This window comes from Notothenia coriiceps, unplaced genomic scaffold (assembly GCF_000735185.1).
Source record: "Notothenia coriiceps isolate Sejong01 unplaced genomic scaffold, NC01 NC01_scaffold00037244, whole genome shotgun sequence".
Lineage (NCBI taxonomy): Eukaryota > Metazoa > Chordata > Actinopteri > Perciformes > Nototheniidae > Notothenia > Notothenia coriiceps.
This window is the reverse complement of record NW_011369945.1, coordinates 26,908,389-26,924,495: the sequence shown is the minus strand read 5'-3', so window position 1 is coordinate 26,924,495 and position 16,107 is coordinate 26,908,389. Positions and strand designations below refer to the sequence as shown.

At 40.2% G+C, this 16,107-nt stretch overlaps 2 protein-coding genes across 2 annotated transcripts in view; one reads left to right on the top strand and one right to left on the bottom strand.

Moving 5' to 3' along the window:
* Positions 1–11,898, bottom strand: part of LOC104965492 (formin-like) — a 13,120-nt gene extending 1,222 nt beyond the window's left edge. Inside the window, exons 1-8 of the mRNA XM_010794445.1 lie at positions 11,844–11,898; positions 3,650–4,094; positions 3,165–3,303; positions 2,440–2,527; positions 1,519–1,580; positions 1,247–1,335; positions 892–1,021; positions 77–182 (exon numbers count right to left, since the gene is read on the bottom strand). Of these exons, the coding sequence (XP_010792747.1) occupies positions 77–182; positions 892–1,021; positions 1,247–1,335; positions 1,519–1,580; positions 2,440–2,527; positions 3,165–3,303; positions 3,650–4,094; positions 11,844–11,898 (1,114 nt within the window). The remainder of the gene's footprint in view (positions 1–76; positions 183–891; positions 1,022–1,246; positions 1,336–1,518; positions 1,581–2,439; positions 2,528–3,164; positions 3,304–3,649; positions 4,095–11,843) is intronic.
* Positions 11,899–14,861: 2,963 nt separating this feature from the next.
* Positions 14,862–16,107, top strand: part of LOC104965491 (ryanodine receptor 3-like) — a 39,165-nt gene continuing 37,919 nt past the window's right edge. The window contains exon 1 of the mRNA XM_010794443.1: positions 14,862–14,873. Within this exon, the coding sequence (XP_010792745.1) occupies positions 14,862–14,873 (12 nt within the window). The remainder of the gene's footprint in view (positions 14,874–16,107) is intronic.

Below are 16,107 nucleotides of genomic sequence, written 5' to 3'. Positions count from 1 at the left end.
GTGTGTGTGTGTGTGTGTGTGTGTGTGTGTGTGTGTGTGTGTGTGTGTGTGTGTGTTTTCTGTTTGAAGGCTCTGCTGGAGGGTGAAGGTGTGATGGATGTGATGGGACTGGTGTTGGCTCTGGTCCCCAGAGCCAACACCAGTCCCATCACATCCATCACACCTTCACCCTCCAGCAGAGCCTTCAAACAGAAAACACACACTCACACACAAGATCCATTACAGACTGCTGGTACCTCAAACCCTCTGTATTACACGTCTCAAAGCAGAGATACATAGTGGGAAAAGGGCGATATTTATGGTACAGTATGTTAATACTGTATACTATGAGAAGAGAGGGGATACAGCCTTTCAAATTGCGACCTATGCGTTTCCCTGTGTGTGTGTGTGTGTGTGTGTGTGTGTGTGTGTGTGTGTGTGTGTGTGTGTGTGTGTGTGTGTGTGTGTGTGTGTGTGTGTGTATGTACTGTATTAGTGATGGTATACACTCTTGTCTGATAGCGCTGATGGAGTACTGGCACCCAACAGCGAATACCCTGTGTGTGTGTGTGTGTGTGTGTGTGTGTGTGTGTGTGTGTGTGTGTGTGTGTGTGTGTGTGTGTGTGTGTGTGTGTGTGTGTGTTTATATGTCTGGGAGGAAGAGTTGTGTTTGATTTGATTTCTGTTTGTCTGTATTATTGTTATTATTTTTAGCTTACATATGTATTCAGCATTTTGTATATTTTGTAAGTAATTGCTGTTTTTCTTTTTCTTATGCACTTTTATTTATTTATTTTTTTAAAGAAAAAAAATTGGTGCTTTTGGTTGTACATGTTGTGTATTAATCTCAATAAAAATGTGATCACAAAAAGAGAAGAGAGGGGATGTGTAACAAGTTGCTTTATGTCCCACCTTACAGACAGATGAAACTGTGTTGAGCTTGCTCTGGATGGAAGCGGTCCCATCGATGAAGGCCGCCTGGAAGATGATGCAGTGAGCTCTGCCTGCAAAGTCTGGGATCTGAGACAGCTCATACAGGAACCTGCAGCACAACAACATCAACACATGAGAGGACACACACACACACACACACACACACACACACACACACACACACACACACACACACACACACACACACACACACACACACACACACACACACACACACACACACACACACACACACACACACACACACACACACACACACACACACACAGCTTACATACAATCACTGCTAACACACAGCAGGGGAGATACTTACTGTTCAGGTTTGTCCAGCAGTTTCACTTCCTCTTCCTCGGACGTCTCGTAATGCTTCCTGATCCTCTCCAGCTCTTCTGGCTGCGCTCTCTGATATATTGACATTAACATATAAATAAGTAGTCCTTAATTGTACAGTTGCACTTGCATTTAAACCACAGTATGTAGTGTGCTTTAAAAACTAAATGTTGTATTACTTTGACATGTATGTTAATTGTGTTAAATAAACAACATATGAAGTGAGAACATGTCACCAGTTTTAGCAATACCTACATTTTCATAAAGGGCTTCAATGGTCTCCAAGTCCACCACAGAGTGATCTACTGCCAGCACCGCTAGAACGGGAATGTTAAATCAAGGCACAGATATCAAATTTAAAAGTGAAAGTCCAAACAGAGCAGCAGATCTCCAGAGGACATGAACATGAACACATCTCTCTCTGCTCCACGATACATGTTGAGGAGTCTGGGATTAGCACTGCTGATTGTGGTAAATGTTTTTCAGTCTTTGGTCATACTTTAAATTCACCAACAGCTCATATTCAGAGTGAAGCCCAGGCTAACTTCAGTGTGATGATGGGTTACAGATGAAGGCTCCAATTCCCAAAACTGGCTTGGAAATATAGCTGATCACTGAATTGTATGTCATAACATGATGATGTGTGCTTGATTTCACACACTTTAATAGTCCAAATGATATTTTAAAGGCGGGAAAGTAGTTTAGAGTACAATATTTCCCTTCCCTAGTGGAGTTGAAGTACAAATAGCATAAAGTAAAAGGAAAATAGTCAAGTAAAGTACCTCAGAATTGTCATAATGTACTGTACTTTAGTAGATGTACTTTGTTATTTTCCACAAATCGTACTAACCACAATTTACCATCAAATCAGGTCCAACTGTTTTGTAAAAGCTGTGTTAAATACCTATGGGAATCGGTATAATTAATGTAAGAGATCTTTTGATTTTGACACTTTTTATTCCCTGGGTCTTAGACAAATATATTTTATTATAAGTGTAAGTGTTATAATGTCAAATAAATGTGAATCTGAGCTTTTCAAAGACAAAATGTGCTTAAGAAATCTGAGCTTCTTCATTATATGACTATATTGGAAGTACGGTTTATTTCCTGATGCACTTTGAACTAAGCTGCGTCCTAGCAACACGACTGAACCAATGACACGCCTCGATGACTCACCTTGTTGGATGTCTTTCATCTCCAGGTGGAGGCTCGATATGAGGATGCCCACGGCCTGAGAGCGCTTCCCTTCCAACAGCTTAATGATCTTACACACACACACACACGCACGCACACACAGTTACCATGACTACCTTAACACTAGAAGCCATTAGGGAGTCATTAGTAGAGAGTTTGTGTTAAAAGGTGCAGCAAAACAAACAAAGGTCACTTATTATTAACCTCTTGTTTGAACAGATGGGGTTTTCTTTTCCCTTTTTGTTTAATCATAATCATGTAAATGTATGTTTTCTTCTCATTGTCTGTTAAATGTTTTCTTATTTGTTATACTTTGGATTGTCTTTGTGTCAATACAAATACGTCTGTATCATTAGGGTCATTTCTGCCTAAATACAGCAGACAAAATAAAATGAGGAACTGCAACTCAATCAAATTTGGGGGGGAAATGATCAAAGTTACATAATAGTGGCAAAATATGAGGGGTGTGATGAGGGGAAAGATTTTGAATAATCACGATTTAAAAACACTTGATTTGAGGATACAATGGGGATTATTTAGTGTGTTCAAAAATCTCATAGTTGTGTCTCAATCTGGATTTAATGTTCTTTTATATTTTATATTCCCTATATGTTGTCTCAATGGCATTAACCCCCTCTAGTGGAGAAGCAACATATTACAAATATCCCATATTCTGCAGTTTGTCCATGCATGATTTTGCATCTTACCTTCCTGGCTTTGGCTTTCTTCTCATAAGACTCGGACAGCGGCTTCTTCTTGGAGTGTGTGATTGTTTTGGCAAAAAGATCCTCAAACTGGCCGGCATTTATTATATTTGGTTCCTCTAGAATGTTCCACAGTGTGTTCCTGAGAGAGAGAACATCATATTTCATCAGCATGTTTTCAATCTATTTACTTTTGTCAGGTGTTTAAAGTGGGGCAGTACAATAAGATAATCATTTCATTTACAAAATGTAAAAAACTGAAACGATAAAATACGTATCTTGATAGTTTCAGATTTCTTTTTTTACATTATTTATATTTAAAAAGTCTGCTTTAAGATCTTTTTGAGCTTTCTTTTCCTAGTAGATTGCAAATGTTTTACCAAGTGAATTCATACAATACCTGATTTAAAAAAAAACTTTTGTATTTAACATTATATTTAAATAAAAAGTAAGAATACGTTTATTTTTACAGCAGTGTTTGACCCTACTTGTTGTGCTGGATATGGATTCTGGTCCAGTAGAGAGGCTTCATGGGTCGGGACGGCTCCACTGTCTGCTTCCTTGGAGGTTTTTCAACAATAAAACCCCCAGCTGGAGGAGGAGGTGGTGGGGGAGCGAAGCCTGGAGTGAAGGGAGGAGGTGGAGGAGGTGGGGGAGCAAAGCCTGGAGTGGAGGGAGGAGGTGGAGGAGGTGGGGGAGCAAAGCCTGGAGTGAAGGGAGGAGGTGGAGGAGGTGGGGGAGCAAAGCCTGGAGTGGAGGATGGAGGTGGAGGAGGTGGGGGAGGAGGCAGGATGTGTGTTTTGGTTGTCTGAGAAGCAGCTAGTGGTTGTACTGATGGAGTCTGCATATGAGGAAGTGATGGAGGGTCATGTGATGAAGAGGAAGTATCGTCCCTGTGTCCGGCCAGGCTGAGGCTGATAGACGTCAGGTCNGCTGCGAGGAGCGGACAGGTTTCCGGGTCGGAAATACAGCGAGAACAAGTGAAACTCATCCTGAGCACACACAAACACTCACAGCCGAAGTAAAAACAATAAGTTTGGCTTGATATTGAGTAAGAAAAGCTTTATAACGCTGTGAGCATGGGTCTGCGGAGAGCCTTACTCCGGGATCCCAACTCGTCTATTACCAGCGTTCAGGGAGCTCTATGCAAGTCACTGGGGACTCCCTGTTAGTTAGCCAAGACATCCTGGCGTGTGAGGTGCTCCGTGGATTGGTCCATTTGGGCCATTCCGGTCATTTGTTGTTGATTTGGGTGTTCACATGTCACAGAACCCAGGAAGCAAACAATGGAAAATGAGAATTCTCCAACGAGGCGTTCTGGGGCAGCATACTGTAGACAGGTATTTTCTGTGTTAGAGTTTTACTCCCTACAGGGTGTACTTTGAGGGTTTGTGATTCTGCAGACCGTTTACATGCATAGAAACTTTCATAACACACAAGGGGACGGGTAATAACCAGATAAGCATGACATGGGACCTTTAAACCATTCAACAATTGTTCACATTTCAAAAGTCAGAAAATGTGACTCCAATCTTCTCTGGCCATATAAATGCATTATGCATTGATTGGACTTACTGTATGTGATTAACAATAATACCATCAGTTATAACTTGGTAAATAAAGGAAGAACACATGATCAAGTGATAAATAATGTACAAAGTTGCACCACATTCATTAATTTGTAGATTTAGTGCAACATTTTCTGTGTTCCCCTTTAAAGCTCAGTAACACAGTCCATCACTTTGACAAATTAAGCCTTACAAACTGCTGTATTACAGTGTGGTTGATTTCTAAATGCTACTTTATCCCTATAAACATGGTGTTAACGAGGCCCTGGTTGTGCTGCCCCTGACTGAAGCTCTTCCCCTGGTGGGTGAGTGCCAGGCGAGAAGAGCTGTACTGTATGTGCTGTGGAAGCATCATCTTTAAAAAGGCTAAATTTAAACCCCCAGAGTCGTCGCCTTGGTATGCAGAAGGCTTCCAGAACAACATAAACTCCAAATAAGCCCTGAGGAGCAACTGGTGGATAGCAAGCTTCGATCACCTGGTTTTAAAAAAGGTGGAACAGCTGCTCACCTGGACAACCAAGTTCAAATGATTCAGAAAAATTAAATAAGTATTTCTTTACCTTTATTTTAAGACCATTTAGTAATAGCAACTACACCTGCAAAGCTGTCAATTCTCACACATATGCAGTGTGATGTTAACAATTAAACATTGAGTCTTTGATGTCAGACAGAGGTAAACAAAAGCAGACGTATAATTTCTCCTTAACTAAACTTTAAAAAAATACAATCTTAATGAGTGTTTGCTCCAAATCTGTAAGAAAAACATGCCATACTTGTTTTGATTAAGTCAGAATTTAGCTCAACATTTTTACAAGAACTGTCTAATATTACTTCAAATATAACAATCCTGCAAATTCCAGATTAAACTTGATGTATAATGCTGGTTTGACTTTGACTTGTTAGCGCACTCAGCTAGTATTTCGGCATCATAACATTGCACAACAGCACTGCGGAAAAACTATTTTTTAAGAACTTTTGATAAACCCAAATAAGTATGTTATCCATCTCAGATGTTTTCCCTGGCTGTAACACATTTTAGCTGAAAAACATCCTTTTAAAGTGGTGAAAAACAAGCAGTATTCTGGACAGAGCGGTCTATTGGAGCTTAACCACAAAGACATTTTATAATTCCCAGAAAACATGACAATCACTTGGTTATGAAATATTCACCTGCAAATGTTCTCTTGTGTCACTTCAGTGAAGAAGCAGGTTCATTTCTGTTTTTGACAAGTATGTGACTGTTTAGCACAACAACTCAACCGACAAGTAACTATCCAACAAATAACACGTCATTTCATTGCACTGCAATTACCAAAATCTCTGTTTTGACAACACTGCAATTAGACTCAAAAAGAGCTTGCACGTTGTCTGATTCCTGCGTAAAGCCAATCTATTTAGTTTGAAATACAATCAAAAGCTGAACTCAGATCCTTTTCTGAAGATCACAAACAATCTAAAGTAAAAAAGAAGTAATTCCAAATCCATGAGCAATGACTTTCACTGAGTTGTTCTGCCATTTATTTAAACGTTTATATATCAGCTTCAGTGTGTGTCTATGGAGGTACAGAGGGGGCTGGTGTCTCCATCTTGCAGTGGACGTGTAACATTTTCCTCAGTTTTCTTTGACAGATAAGTCCTGATCGCTGCCAGCTTTCCCAACGTCACACATCAACAGCAAGGTGAGACTGCGTCTGTCCTGAAATGTAATCACAATGTCTGGACTTCTCTCGACACATGGACTTGTGTCTCCTGTATCCAATTACAGGACACTTTGAAATTTTATTCCTTAAACACGTCATCTGACATGACAGCTGCGCATTTTGGCACATTTTGTCTTGCAACTGTTTTCCTTCCAAAACAGAGGCTAAAACAATGCTATAATGAAGTTCAACAAAAAGCACAAACGACTGATTTTTTTTCCTATTAATCCTCCAATTGTAGGGCTTCCTTTGAGGGCACGTTTCTCTCACCACCAAGATCTGATAACAAGGCCTCTGTGGACCCAGGGGAACCCCCTCCCTTTCAAACTGCTGTTGCTGTCAAATAACCAGCATGCCATTGTGACAGTTGAATCTGAGAGGCCTGGGTCAGCATATCACTGGCATCACAAATAGTAGGAGCTGTTAAGTGTTAGGGTCCCGCCTGCCACTAATAACCAGCCAAGCCTTTGCTGGGATTACATATTGATTAATGGCGGTGTGTGTATATCAACATCTCCAAGCCATGAGAAAGGGGCCCACTGATGTTGGGCTATCGGCCAAATGGACGTCAATGGAAAACCAAAACAAAGAGAACGTCATTTACTGATAACCAAACCAGCATGTTCATCACATTTAATAAACCAAAAATGTACTTGTCATGAAGTAATACAGTCTGAAAACGGAAGTATAACTATATTTATGACCACCAGGTGAATGGGTTTAATGAGAGTCAATATCAAGTTGCATCCTGGGATATGTAGGCTCTATTAAATACAAGTCAAGATATCTATGTGCTGTTCAAAAGCCCAAAAACTGTATGGAGGTTTTACACTAAATTGCTGGAGTATCCCCTCACTGGAGAACAATAAAACATTATAATAATCATCATTACTGTGAATATGACAAAGTGTAAATAGGCAAATAATATAACTGCTTAAACATTATTTTAAGTTAGGAAATAGTTTTTACTGTAATGCAACTTTCATAACCATAGACACCTTAGAAGATTTTGTACATTATTACTAAATTAGCTAAAACATGCATAGCCGCCAGTATAATCCTTATTATACTAACTATTGATATTACTGAGATAGGAAAAACAAGTTCAACCAACACAATGTAAAATCCAACTGCTATGCTATTATAAAACCATGAGATCAATAGTGTTTGACTAAACTATTAAGTTTAAGGTTTCCAATTAAAATCAAAAAGTAAACCAAGTACAGCACATTTAAAGATTTACACAATGCCACACCAAGTTAAATTCAAGGAAAGTATAATAAACTAAGTGCAGTGCAGAAGTATATGGCATGAGATAGACATCCCAGCTGAGCATGTTATGGTGCATGTGTCCTAATAACCGAGTCTTATCGCTCTCCATGCAACACTTGGGTCACAAAGCTGCATGAGGGAAGAGAAGAATACCATCGTGACAGATATTCCCACCACACCAACATACAAGCTGTCATATCGTTTACAAGGATAACTGCTGCTGTGCATAACCACATAGAGCAGAGGTAAGCGATCTGCATCAAACAACTAAAATAGTAATCAGCAGGAGGTGGAGGAGCACAACTTATGGAACTATTCCCACCGAGGAGCAGAATACATCCATGGAAAGTGAATATTTAAGCAAAGTGCAAGTGCACAAGGCGTTCCCGAGAGATCAGAAAGCGAGGAAGGGTGGGAAAATATAAAGGGGGCAGGTGTTGGGAAATGGCAAGAGAGTGTGAAGTCATTTTTGCCCTTGCACCAGCAGACAGGATGTCTCATTGAGATTCCCCTCATCGGGACTCCTGTCGACAGGTGCGCCGTGGCAACCTGCCGCAACTTCCAGGGGAAAAAAACACCATTCATGCACAAGTAAAAAATAAACCACTGATGGTGCCTTTTCTTTCCAAAACTTGCACAATAATCCAACTTGGATCGGCGATTTTACTTAATTGTCCACTGATTGGCGTAAAGTGCACGCTATGAATCGGCTCAGCACGCACCCATGACATTATCTTTACTTACAGTTCTCAAGAACTGGATTTCGTCTTCACCTTCTCCGCCTTCAGCCATGGCTGTGAAGGAGCCTGCTTAGACTCTGGAAGCCACCACTGACTGCCGGCAGAAACGCGATGCTGTGCCTCTCAAGACGATATTAGCATACAGCTCATCCACAGCCATATAGGGCAGCCCGGCGGAGCCCCCTCCTCCTCCTCCCCTCTTCCTCCCCCTCCTCCCTCTGCCGGCAGCAGCAGTAAAGACCCGGGTAGCAAAGGACGACCCCCCGCTGGTGTGATGCTTCTGCTGATGCTCAGTGGATCAAATACTTAAAACAATATATTTTAGGTGAAACCCCTTTTGATCCAAATTGAGTCAACAGTTTGCCCTGTCTGACAATGACGCATGGTGGTCAGATGAATGGCAGCAGTGGGGCTGAATGTAAAGTTAGGACTGGTACCCAGAGGCGGAAAAAATACTCAGATATTTACTTAAGTAAAAGTAGAACAAAAACAGTGTCAAAATACGTTGTTTCTAATAAAAGTCCAGCATACAAAATCCTACTTAAGTATAAGTACAAAAGTATTGGCATTCAAATATACTTAGGCTAAGGTACAAAACGTAGAAGTACTTAATGTGCGTAGTTTCCCATTGTTCAATATATATATATACTTTGCTGGATTATAATTAATAATGCATCAATGTGTTCATCGCTAAAGGTGAAGCTATTTGATTACTGATACTGAATATGTAGAGTAACTAACTCATTTTGCTAAACATTTATTAAAAAGTACAATATTGGCGGCCAAAATATAGATGGAAATTCTTCAGTAAAGTTTAAGTAAATGTACTGCAATACTTTGCACCACTGCTGGTACCCACAGCCCTTCCTCAACTCACCCATATATACATTCACACTTGTGTCAAAATTGTGCAGACATGTCATTTTAGTTCACAGGAATAGATCTGTTTTTACTCTCGGGAGGGAAAACACACCTCACTGCTCTCGCTTGTTAGTTTCACTGGCCAGCCTTCTGCTTAATTGCATGTCCTCTATTTTATGCAAATGTTACTTTATCTTTACTTGTTTGCCAGCTTGCTCATTAGCTTTGCTAATTCAGGAGAGTGATAATCAGACTCAGGTGTTGTAACGATTAAGTTGGCTCAAATATCAGTTTTTTATTTCACTATAAAAGTCTAATGTAATCTGTATATCTACTGCAGCTGTGAAATCAAAGCCATGATATACAGGTGTCTCTATTGTTAAGCATTGAGCACTGTGTTGCTGAGAAACAGTGAGGTTTCTTTTGTCTACTTATTTCATTTAACTTGATAGACATGTGTGAGAGTTACAATGCATGTTAATTGGATATCAAATATATACTTGTTCTTACTTAAATGATTTATAGTCAAATTTAAAAAGAGAGTTATAGCTTTCAAGGTGACACTCACATTATTAGGATTATATAATATATATAATATATCCATATTATCTTCAGCTTAACTGAATCTACCTTAAACTTCAGTGTCTGTACAGAGCAAAACCCAGCTACCAGCAGACAGGTGTCCATATGTTCATATGCTCAGGAGAGACACCAGAATAATCTGCAGATCAGGTTTCCTGCTGAGACTTCACTGACCTCTGGTGGTCATGTAGTGAATTTACAAAGGCAACATGCAATAATAAAACTATGACGAGTTAGTAATTAAAACAAAAGACACAGAATAAACTGGAGCCACAGAATGCGTTCCCTAATGTATTTCAGGTTGAGAGTTCATTCTGCTCTATAATTGCTTTTCCCTTTTGAATACATTTTTATTTTAATGCATTTTTTCAAAACGGTGCACTTTGGACTGTTGGTTGGACAAAAAAAAACACAAATTGTGTTTTTTCTGAATGTTTACACACCAAGCACTCAACCCATGAATGAGTAATAATCATCTGATTCAACCTAATGAAAAGATAGATTATTTGCATCCACAGATGGAAATGAGCTATTAGCTATAATCTGGCATATTGCATCTCTTCTCTTTGCTGAGATTAATGTTTTTGTATGCATGGTCCTTCTATAAATAAATACAATTTTTTTTTTAAAATCCTGATACAAAATAGTTTATTATATAAAAAATTATAAGGATAGTAGAATGAGTAATATGAATAATAATATGAATAATAATAATATGGTCATCGCAGACATTTTTCTACTTTTAGAACTTTGACTTACTTTGATTACTATTCCTCCTTATATTTCAATACTGTTACTTAAGTAATATTGTACTGCTGGATTTTTGCTTGTAAACAAGTATTAATGCCACAAGTAATGTGTAATTAATACTTTATTTGAGTAAAGAATTTCAATTTGAACTAAAAGTAGACAAAAGGTGTCTTCACAAAGCCAGAAACAAAACAGTATATCCTGCTTCACTGTGATCATTCAGCAAATCGGTGTCATTAGGATTAGATTGATTTGGGCAAATCCTCACTGAGCTACCGTCTGTTGGTTTGTATGGTCCTTCAGTACCTGACGATCCTCAGAGGATTAATGACAGGGACTCTTATCTGAGGAGCCAATAGGAGACATTCGAATTCTCACTGACAGCGCTGATTGGATAGAACCCCTGTCTGTCACTCCAGTGGGCGGGGAGTTGTCTTCTGTCACTAAAGGGTCACTGAAGAACAACAGAGAAGAACCTGCTGCTGCTAGCTGCCTGAGATGCGACAGAAACGAGTAAGTGAATGCTTTCATACATGTGGCACTGCTTGTTATCTGCTTTTATATGATTATATGATGTGAATATTTATCTGTTTTAATAAAAAATAATTGACACTATGATGTTTAAAGATACTTCTTTTGACTCGTTGGCGTTGCAAGTCTACTGAATACAGTCCTTTTTTGTGGCCAGGGTGTTATACCAAATACAAATAAAATAAACATATTAAAGTTGTTAAATGTAATAATATACGGTGGTAGGAATAGGTTACTCAGATCTTTGCATATATGTGTAAGTATTACTAATACTGCATCTAATCAAATTTAGCTAATTTGACTTTTTATTCTGTCTACTAGCTTGATAAAAAATGCAACATAATTTATTACTTTTTTATAATATTTTGCTTTAGATATGAATCTGAAAAGTAACTAGTAATTACAATTTTTAAATACATTTAAGTACAATTTGGGCTTTCAAAATGTAGTGGAGTACAATTTTTAAATAAGCCTAGAATAAAGATACTGAAGTCGATAAACCTCCTCAATTTCACTTTTTTATCAGTGTAGTGTGAAGTGCCAGCAGTTGCAGGATCAGTTTTCATGTGTTTTCTCTGAATTTATTTTTCAGTAAAATTACCTTTAAGTTATATAACTGGTAAACAGGATCAAGGCATTAAGGAATGTGTTTCCCATGCTTAGTATCTTTGCACAAACCTTTGTGTCTGGTTGTGATGCCTTTGTGTAGGGATGCATTGCCATTTTCATCCATGGTTAATTGGTTTATAACTTCATGGACCAAACATTTAGTGCAAAGAAAGTCTATACCAACTTCCCAAAGCCCAACAAGACCTATTCAGATGTCTGTTAAACCAATCAAGGCTCCAAAAGCCACACAAATACATTGTTAATAAAAGATTGAGAAAACAGGAAAATCAGAGAAGCTAATGTAATAAGAAGATACACAAATGTAGTGCATCATTTAGGGTATTTTATTGCACTTAGAACTCACAACACTTGGTTTGGTGCAGTGTCAAACCCTGAGAAACATCTCCTTCTACTTTTATTCTTCTTCTTATGGATATAGTTGGATAATTTAACCCTTAGATGCACGAGTGACTGGACCCTACACTCTTCCATAAGTGGGTCAAAAAGGACCAGTATTAGAATAATACATGTATGTGTTTTTATGCCATTTTTGTCATTTGGGTTAAGAAAAATCACTTGTATAATATTTAGTATTATATTTTGGTTCACACTAGAAATATTTTATATTTAATTTTTCACTATTTATAATTTTATAAACTTTTTTTACATTTTGACAAAAAACGTTTTGAACATATTGATGCAAAGATCTCCGCTATTCTGAGACCCTCACAGTATTCCAGTCCCTTTTCAAAACTCATCTCTTCTTCTCTTGTCTACTCACAGCCCACCCCTCATCAATCCATGCCGGTTGATCAAGCTTGATATTCCTATACCCCCCACCCTAACCTTCCCTTATATTGTAAAGCCATTTTGAGTCCTTGAAAAGCCCTATAGAAATATAATGTTTTATTATTATTATTATTATTATAATTATACTGACAGGTATCAGATCTTGCTGTTTGAAATAATCTTCCTGAGAGGTGTCACTTGTGATGTAGTCTGTGTGGTCTACAGTGAATGTATTCAGTGTCGTGTGTGTGTGTGTCACAACACACACCACACACAACCCCAGTGTGTTGGTGTGTGTGTGTGACGTTGTGCTGATGTAGGATGTGGTGTGTGTAGTAAGCCTATTTGTGTGTGATCGCTGAGTGGTCATGTAGGTCCTTCCAGTTTGTAGACGACACAAGGAGTGTCTCAAAGACGGTGTGTGCATACGTGTCTGTCGTGCTTGGAGAATGCTGGCCACTCCGCCTGTGCTAAACCATTACAACACAATGCTAGTACATACGTGATCGCACAGGCACACTCTACAACAGCGATACGAACCGAACGCAAATATTAGCACTTAATATCAGAAGAGTACCAGTGAACAATTCGTTTCTTGCACACTCATAGGTCCGCTAGTCCACGAATGAACATTCGTATTACGGGACATCGGTGTGATGTGTCGGTCAAGGGAGACGTGTGTGTGTGGTGTGTGTGTGTGTGTGTGTGTTGTGATGTGTGTGTTGTGTGTGCTCGCTGTGTGTCGTTGTGTATGTGTGTGTGTGTGTGTGTTGGTGTGTGTGGTGGTGTGTGTGTGTGGTGTGTGTGTGTGGTGTAGGTGTGTGTGTAGTTGTCGTTAGTGTGTGTGTGTGTGTAGTCATAATGTGTGTGTTTGTGTGGTGTTGTGGTGTAGTAGGATGTGTGTGTGTGTGTGTGTTGATAAGAGAGGGGGAGTGGGGTACTACGCTTTGTGTTTACCTCGCGTGTACTTACTTTGAATATTAACTCGGATTACGCGTTCTTTGTCGCGACTTGGGAGGGTACCAATTCCTTGCTTTTAGCTTTGTTTGCCAAGCCGTGTGTGCTCTTTTACTTTCAGTCTTACGGAAAAATGACAATGTATCATCTTCTTTGTATTGAATTGAACAAAAGTATTCCTTGAATTCATAACAAGGGCCATAGAAACAACCACAAATAAACTGTAGGTGTTCGTTAATTATATTTGCAGCTTCGTTAATTATCGAACATGACTTTCTAAGTTACTATTTCTAAGACTTAAAGTCGGTACCAGGGTTGTAGTGGATTTGCTGTTCTTAAGGTTTTATTTACGTTGTTATTTCTAGTGGTTCAGTTCTTTTTGATATTCAGATCTATTTGCTTAATGTCTTCAGTATACTGGTGTTATTTTGTACACACTCGACCCTAACCTCGCAGTTATGGGTAGTCGTGACTTGACATATTTCGGTAATTTTAGTTATCAACATGTATGTACCATCCTGTACCTTTTGGTACCTGTGTGGATGTTCTTTTATCTTTAGTTCTAGGTACACCTATACTAGTTTTTTCTTTTCGCTTTGAAACCTTCGTTGTGTGGTCTTTAAGGTGGACTGAACCATATACTTGACTATTACTATTAATTTGAGCTTTGTATTCGAAGTTTGAAACAGTATAATAGTTGTCTTTCGGTTTAGTTTACTCACCTTAGTCTTAACTCGACAGGTTTGTAATAATTGGTACTTTTATCCTAGTGGGAGAAGACCGGAGTGCAGACTGAAGTAAGCGGAGTGAGAAGGAAGGAAAAGGAAAGGTGATAAGAAGAGCGGGTAGTGTCGTGAACCACGTGAGGTGTAGAAGGTCGGGGAGACTAACTTTTGTGACGAAAGGTTACTTCGAAGGAGTGTTGGATACGTTGCGGTCTTTTCAGAACAAGCTACGCCAGCCGGTCCGGATCTTCCGGTTCTATCTTGAGACCTCCCTTGCCCGCTGTCTTCCCCCTCTGTACGGAAGTCTCTGGCGACGTACTTGCAGGGAAGAGAGCGTCTAAGGTTACCGGCTCCCACTGTCTGTTTGCCCGGGCTTCCGTTCGTCTGCGTGTCCTCTCCTTTGAAACTTTGTATACATTACCAAATTGCCGGATCAACAGCTAGGGTTTCTGGCACGTGGTGCTCTTGCAAAAGAATGGGAGACACCTAGCTGGAGAGAACAAAAGCGACTGGGTAAAAGTCCGGATGCGTTGAGACTGGAGTCTCGAAGAGGGTCTGGCCTCGGGAGGGGGGTGGACTCGAAAAGGGGAAGGTCTCGTGATACAAGACGTTAGAGATGCTGCAGGAGGTAGGAAGGGAGCGGGGAAGAATTAGTCAGTCTGAACTAAATCTGAGTGGCCGGGGCTCAGCGGAGGGGAGGAGGCTAGAAGGGTAATGAGGGCGGGCCAAGACGTTCGCGACAGAGGGTAGGGAGCATGAGGGTGACTTTCCTGAAGAAAGTTAGAGGACGGAAAAGATAGTAAATAGGTAGACATATAAATGGGGACGCCCCGGGAAAACTCATAAAGGATTACAGAAGACAAGCGATCTCCCCCCTATTGCATCTGCAACTATTACACAGTATGAGTCTTTCCAGTCACGGACTCAGTCCCCTCCGTGAAGAAGGAAAGTCTATTTAGAAGACAAAAACGGACTTTCTAAGGTACTTGTAATGATCAGTTGCGTAGCCCTGTCTAAGGGGAGGTGCGCCAAGGTCGAAGACACCTGTTGAACGGACGAGGAGTTTATACTTTGGAGAGGGAAAGGGTAAGTGACAAAGATGGTCCGACGTACCTCACGGTACCTACACAAACAAAAAAAAGACGATTAGGCGGACTCTCCCAGGGCCCCCCAACCAATAGACTCCAATACGGCTCGGTATCGGGTTGGGAAGTGAGAAGAGGAAGAAAGGCTCCCTGGGGACATTCAACCCCCTAGAACCTTTTCGTAGGACCAACGTTTTGTCCTTTCAAGTTGGATGCCGGCACAACCACAAGGTAAAAGTTACTTTCAGCCCGTGAGGGTTGCGTTGCCCTTCAAGCAGGTTGGAAAACGCTTAAACAGACGACCGGGACGAAACGACACAGCAAGCTCGCGAGAAGGGACGTCAATTTCAATCGGAGGAACCACGAGTTCACCCGAATTTCCCCGGGCGCCCCGGGCACGACTCTCTCGCTTCCCTGAGTATCGTCGAGGAGACGAGGTGACTAGCCCTACTGTCCAACTTCAGCGCCGCTCACGAGAGAGTACCAATCAATTATTGCTCTACAATTCGTGCCTCTCTACGGACAGCGCGTTTACCTACCTAAATAACCTAGCGTACTTCGGGACGGGTTTGTTTCACTTAGGGACTTCTGTCTTCAATTTAACCTGTGAAGGTTAACAAAGCACGTCCCAACTACGTCTACCTTGGAAATTACGGTATTCACGCAGAAACTGGGCCCCTCCAGCCCAAAGAACTTCATAGAAAGGTGGTAAGGAGTTTTGTACACCAACCAATGTCCGGTAAGTTTACAGAAGTTAAAAATGTAATTCTTAACATC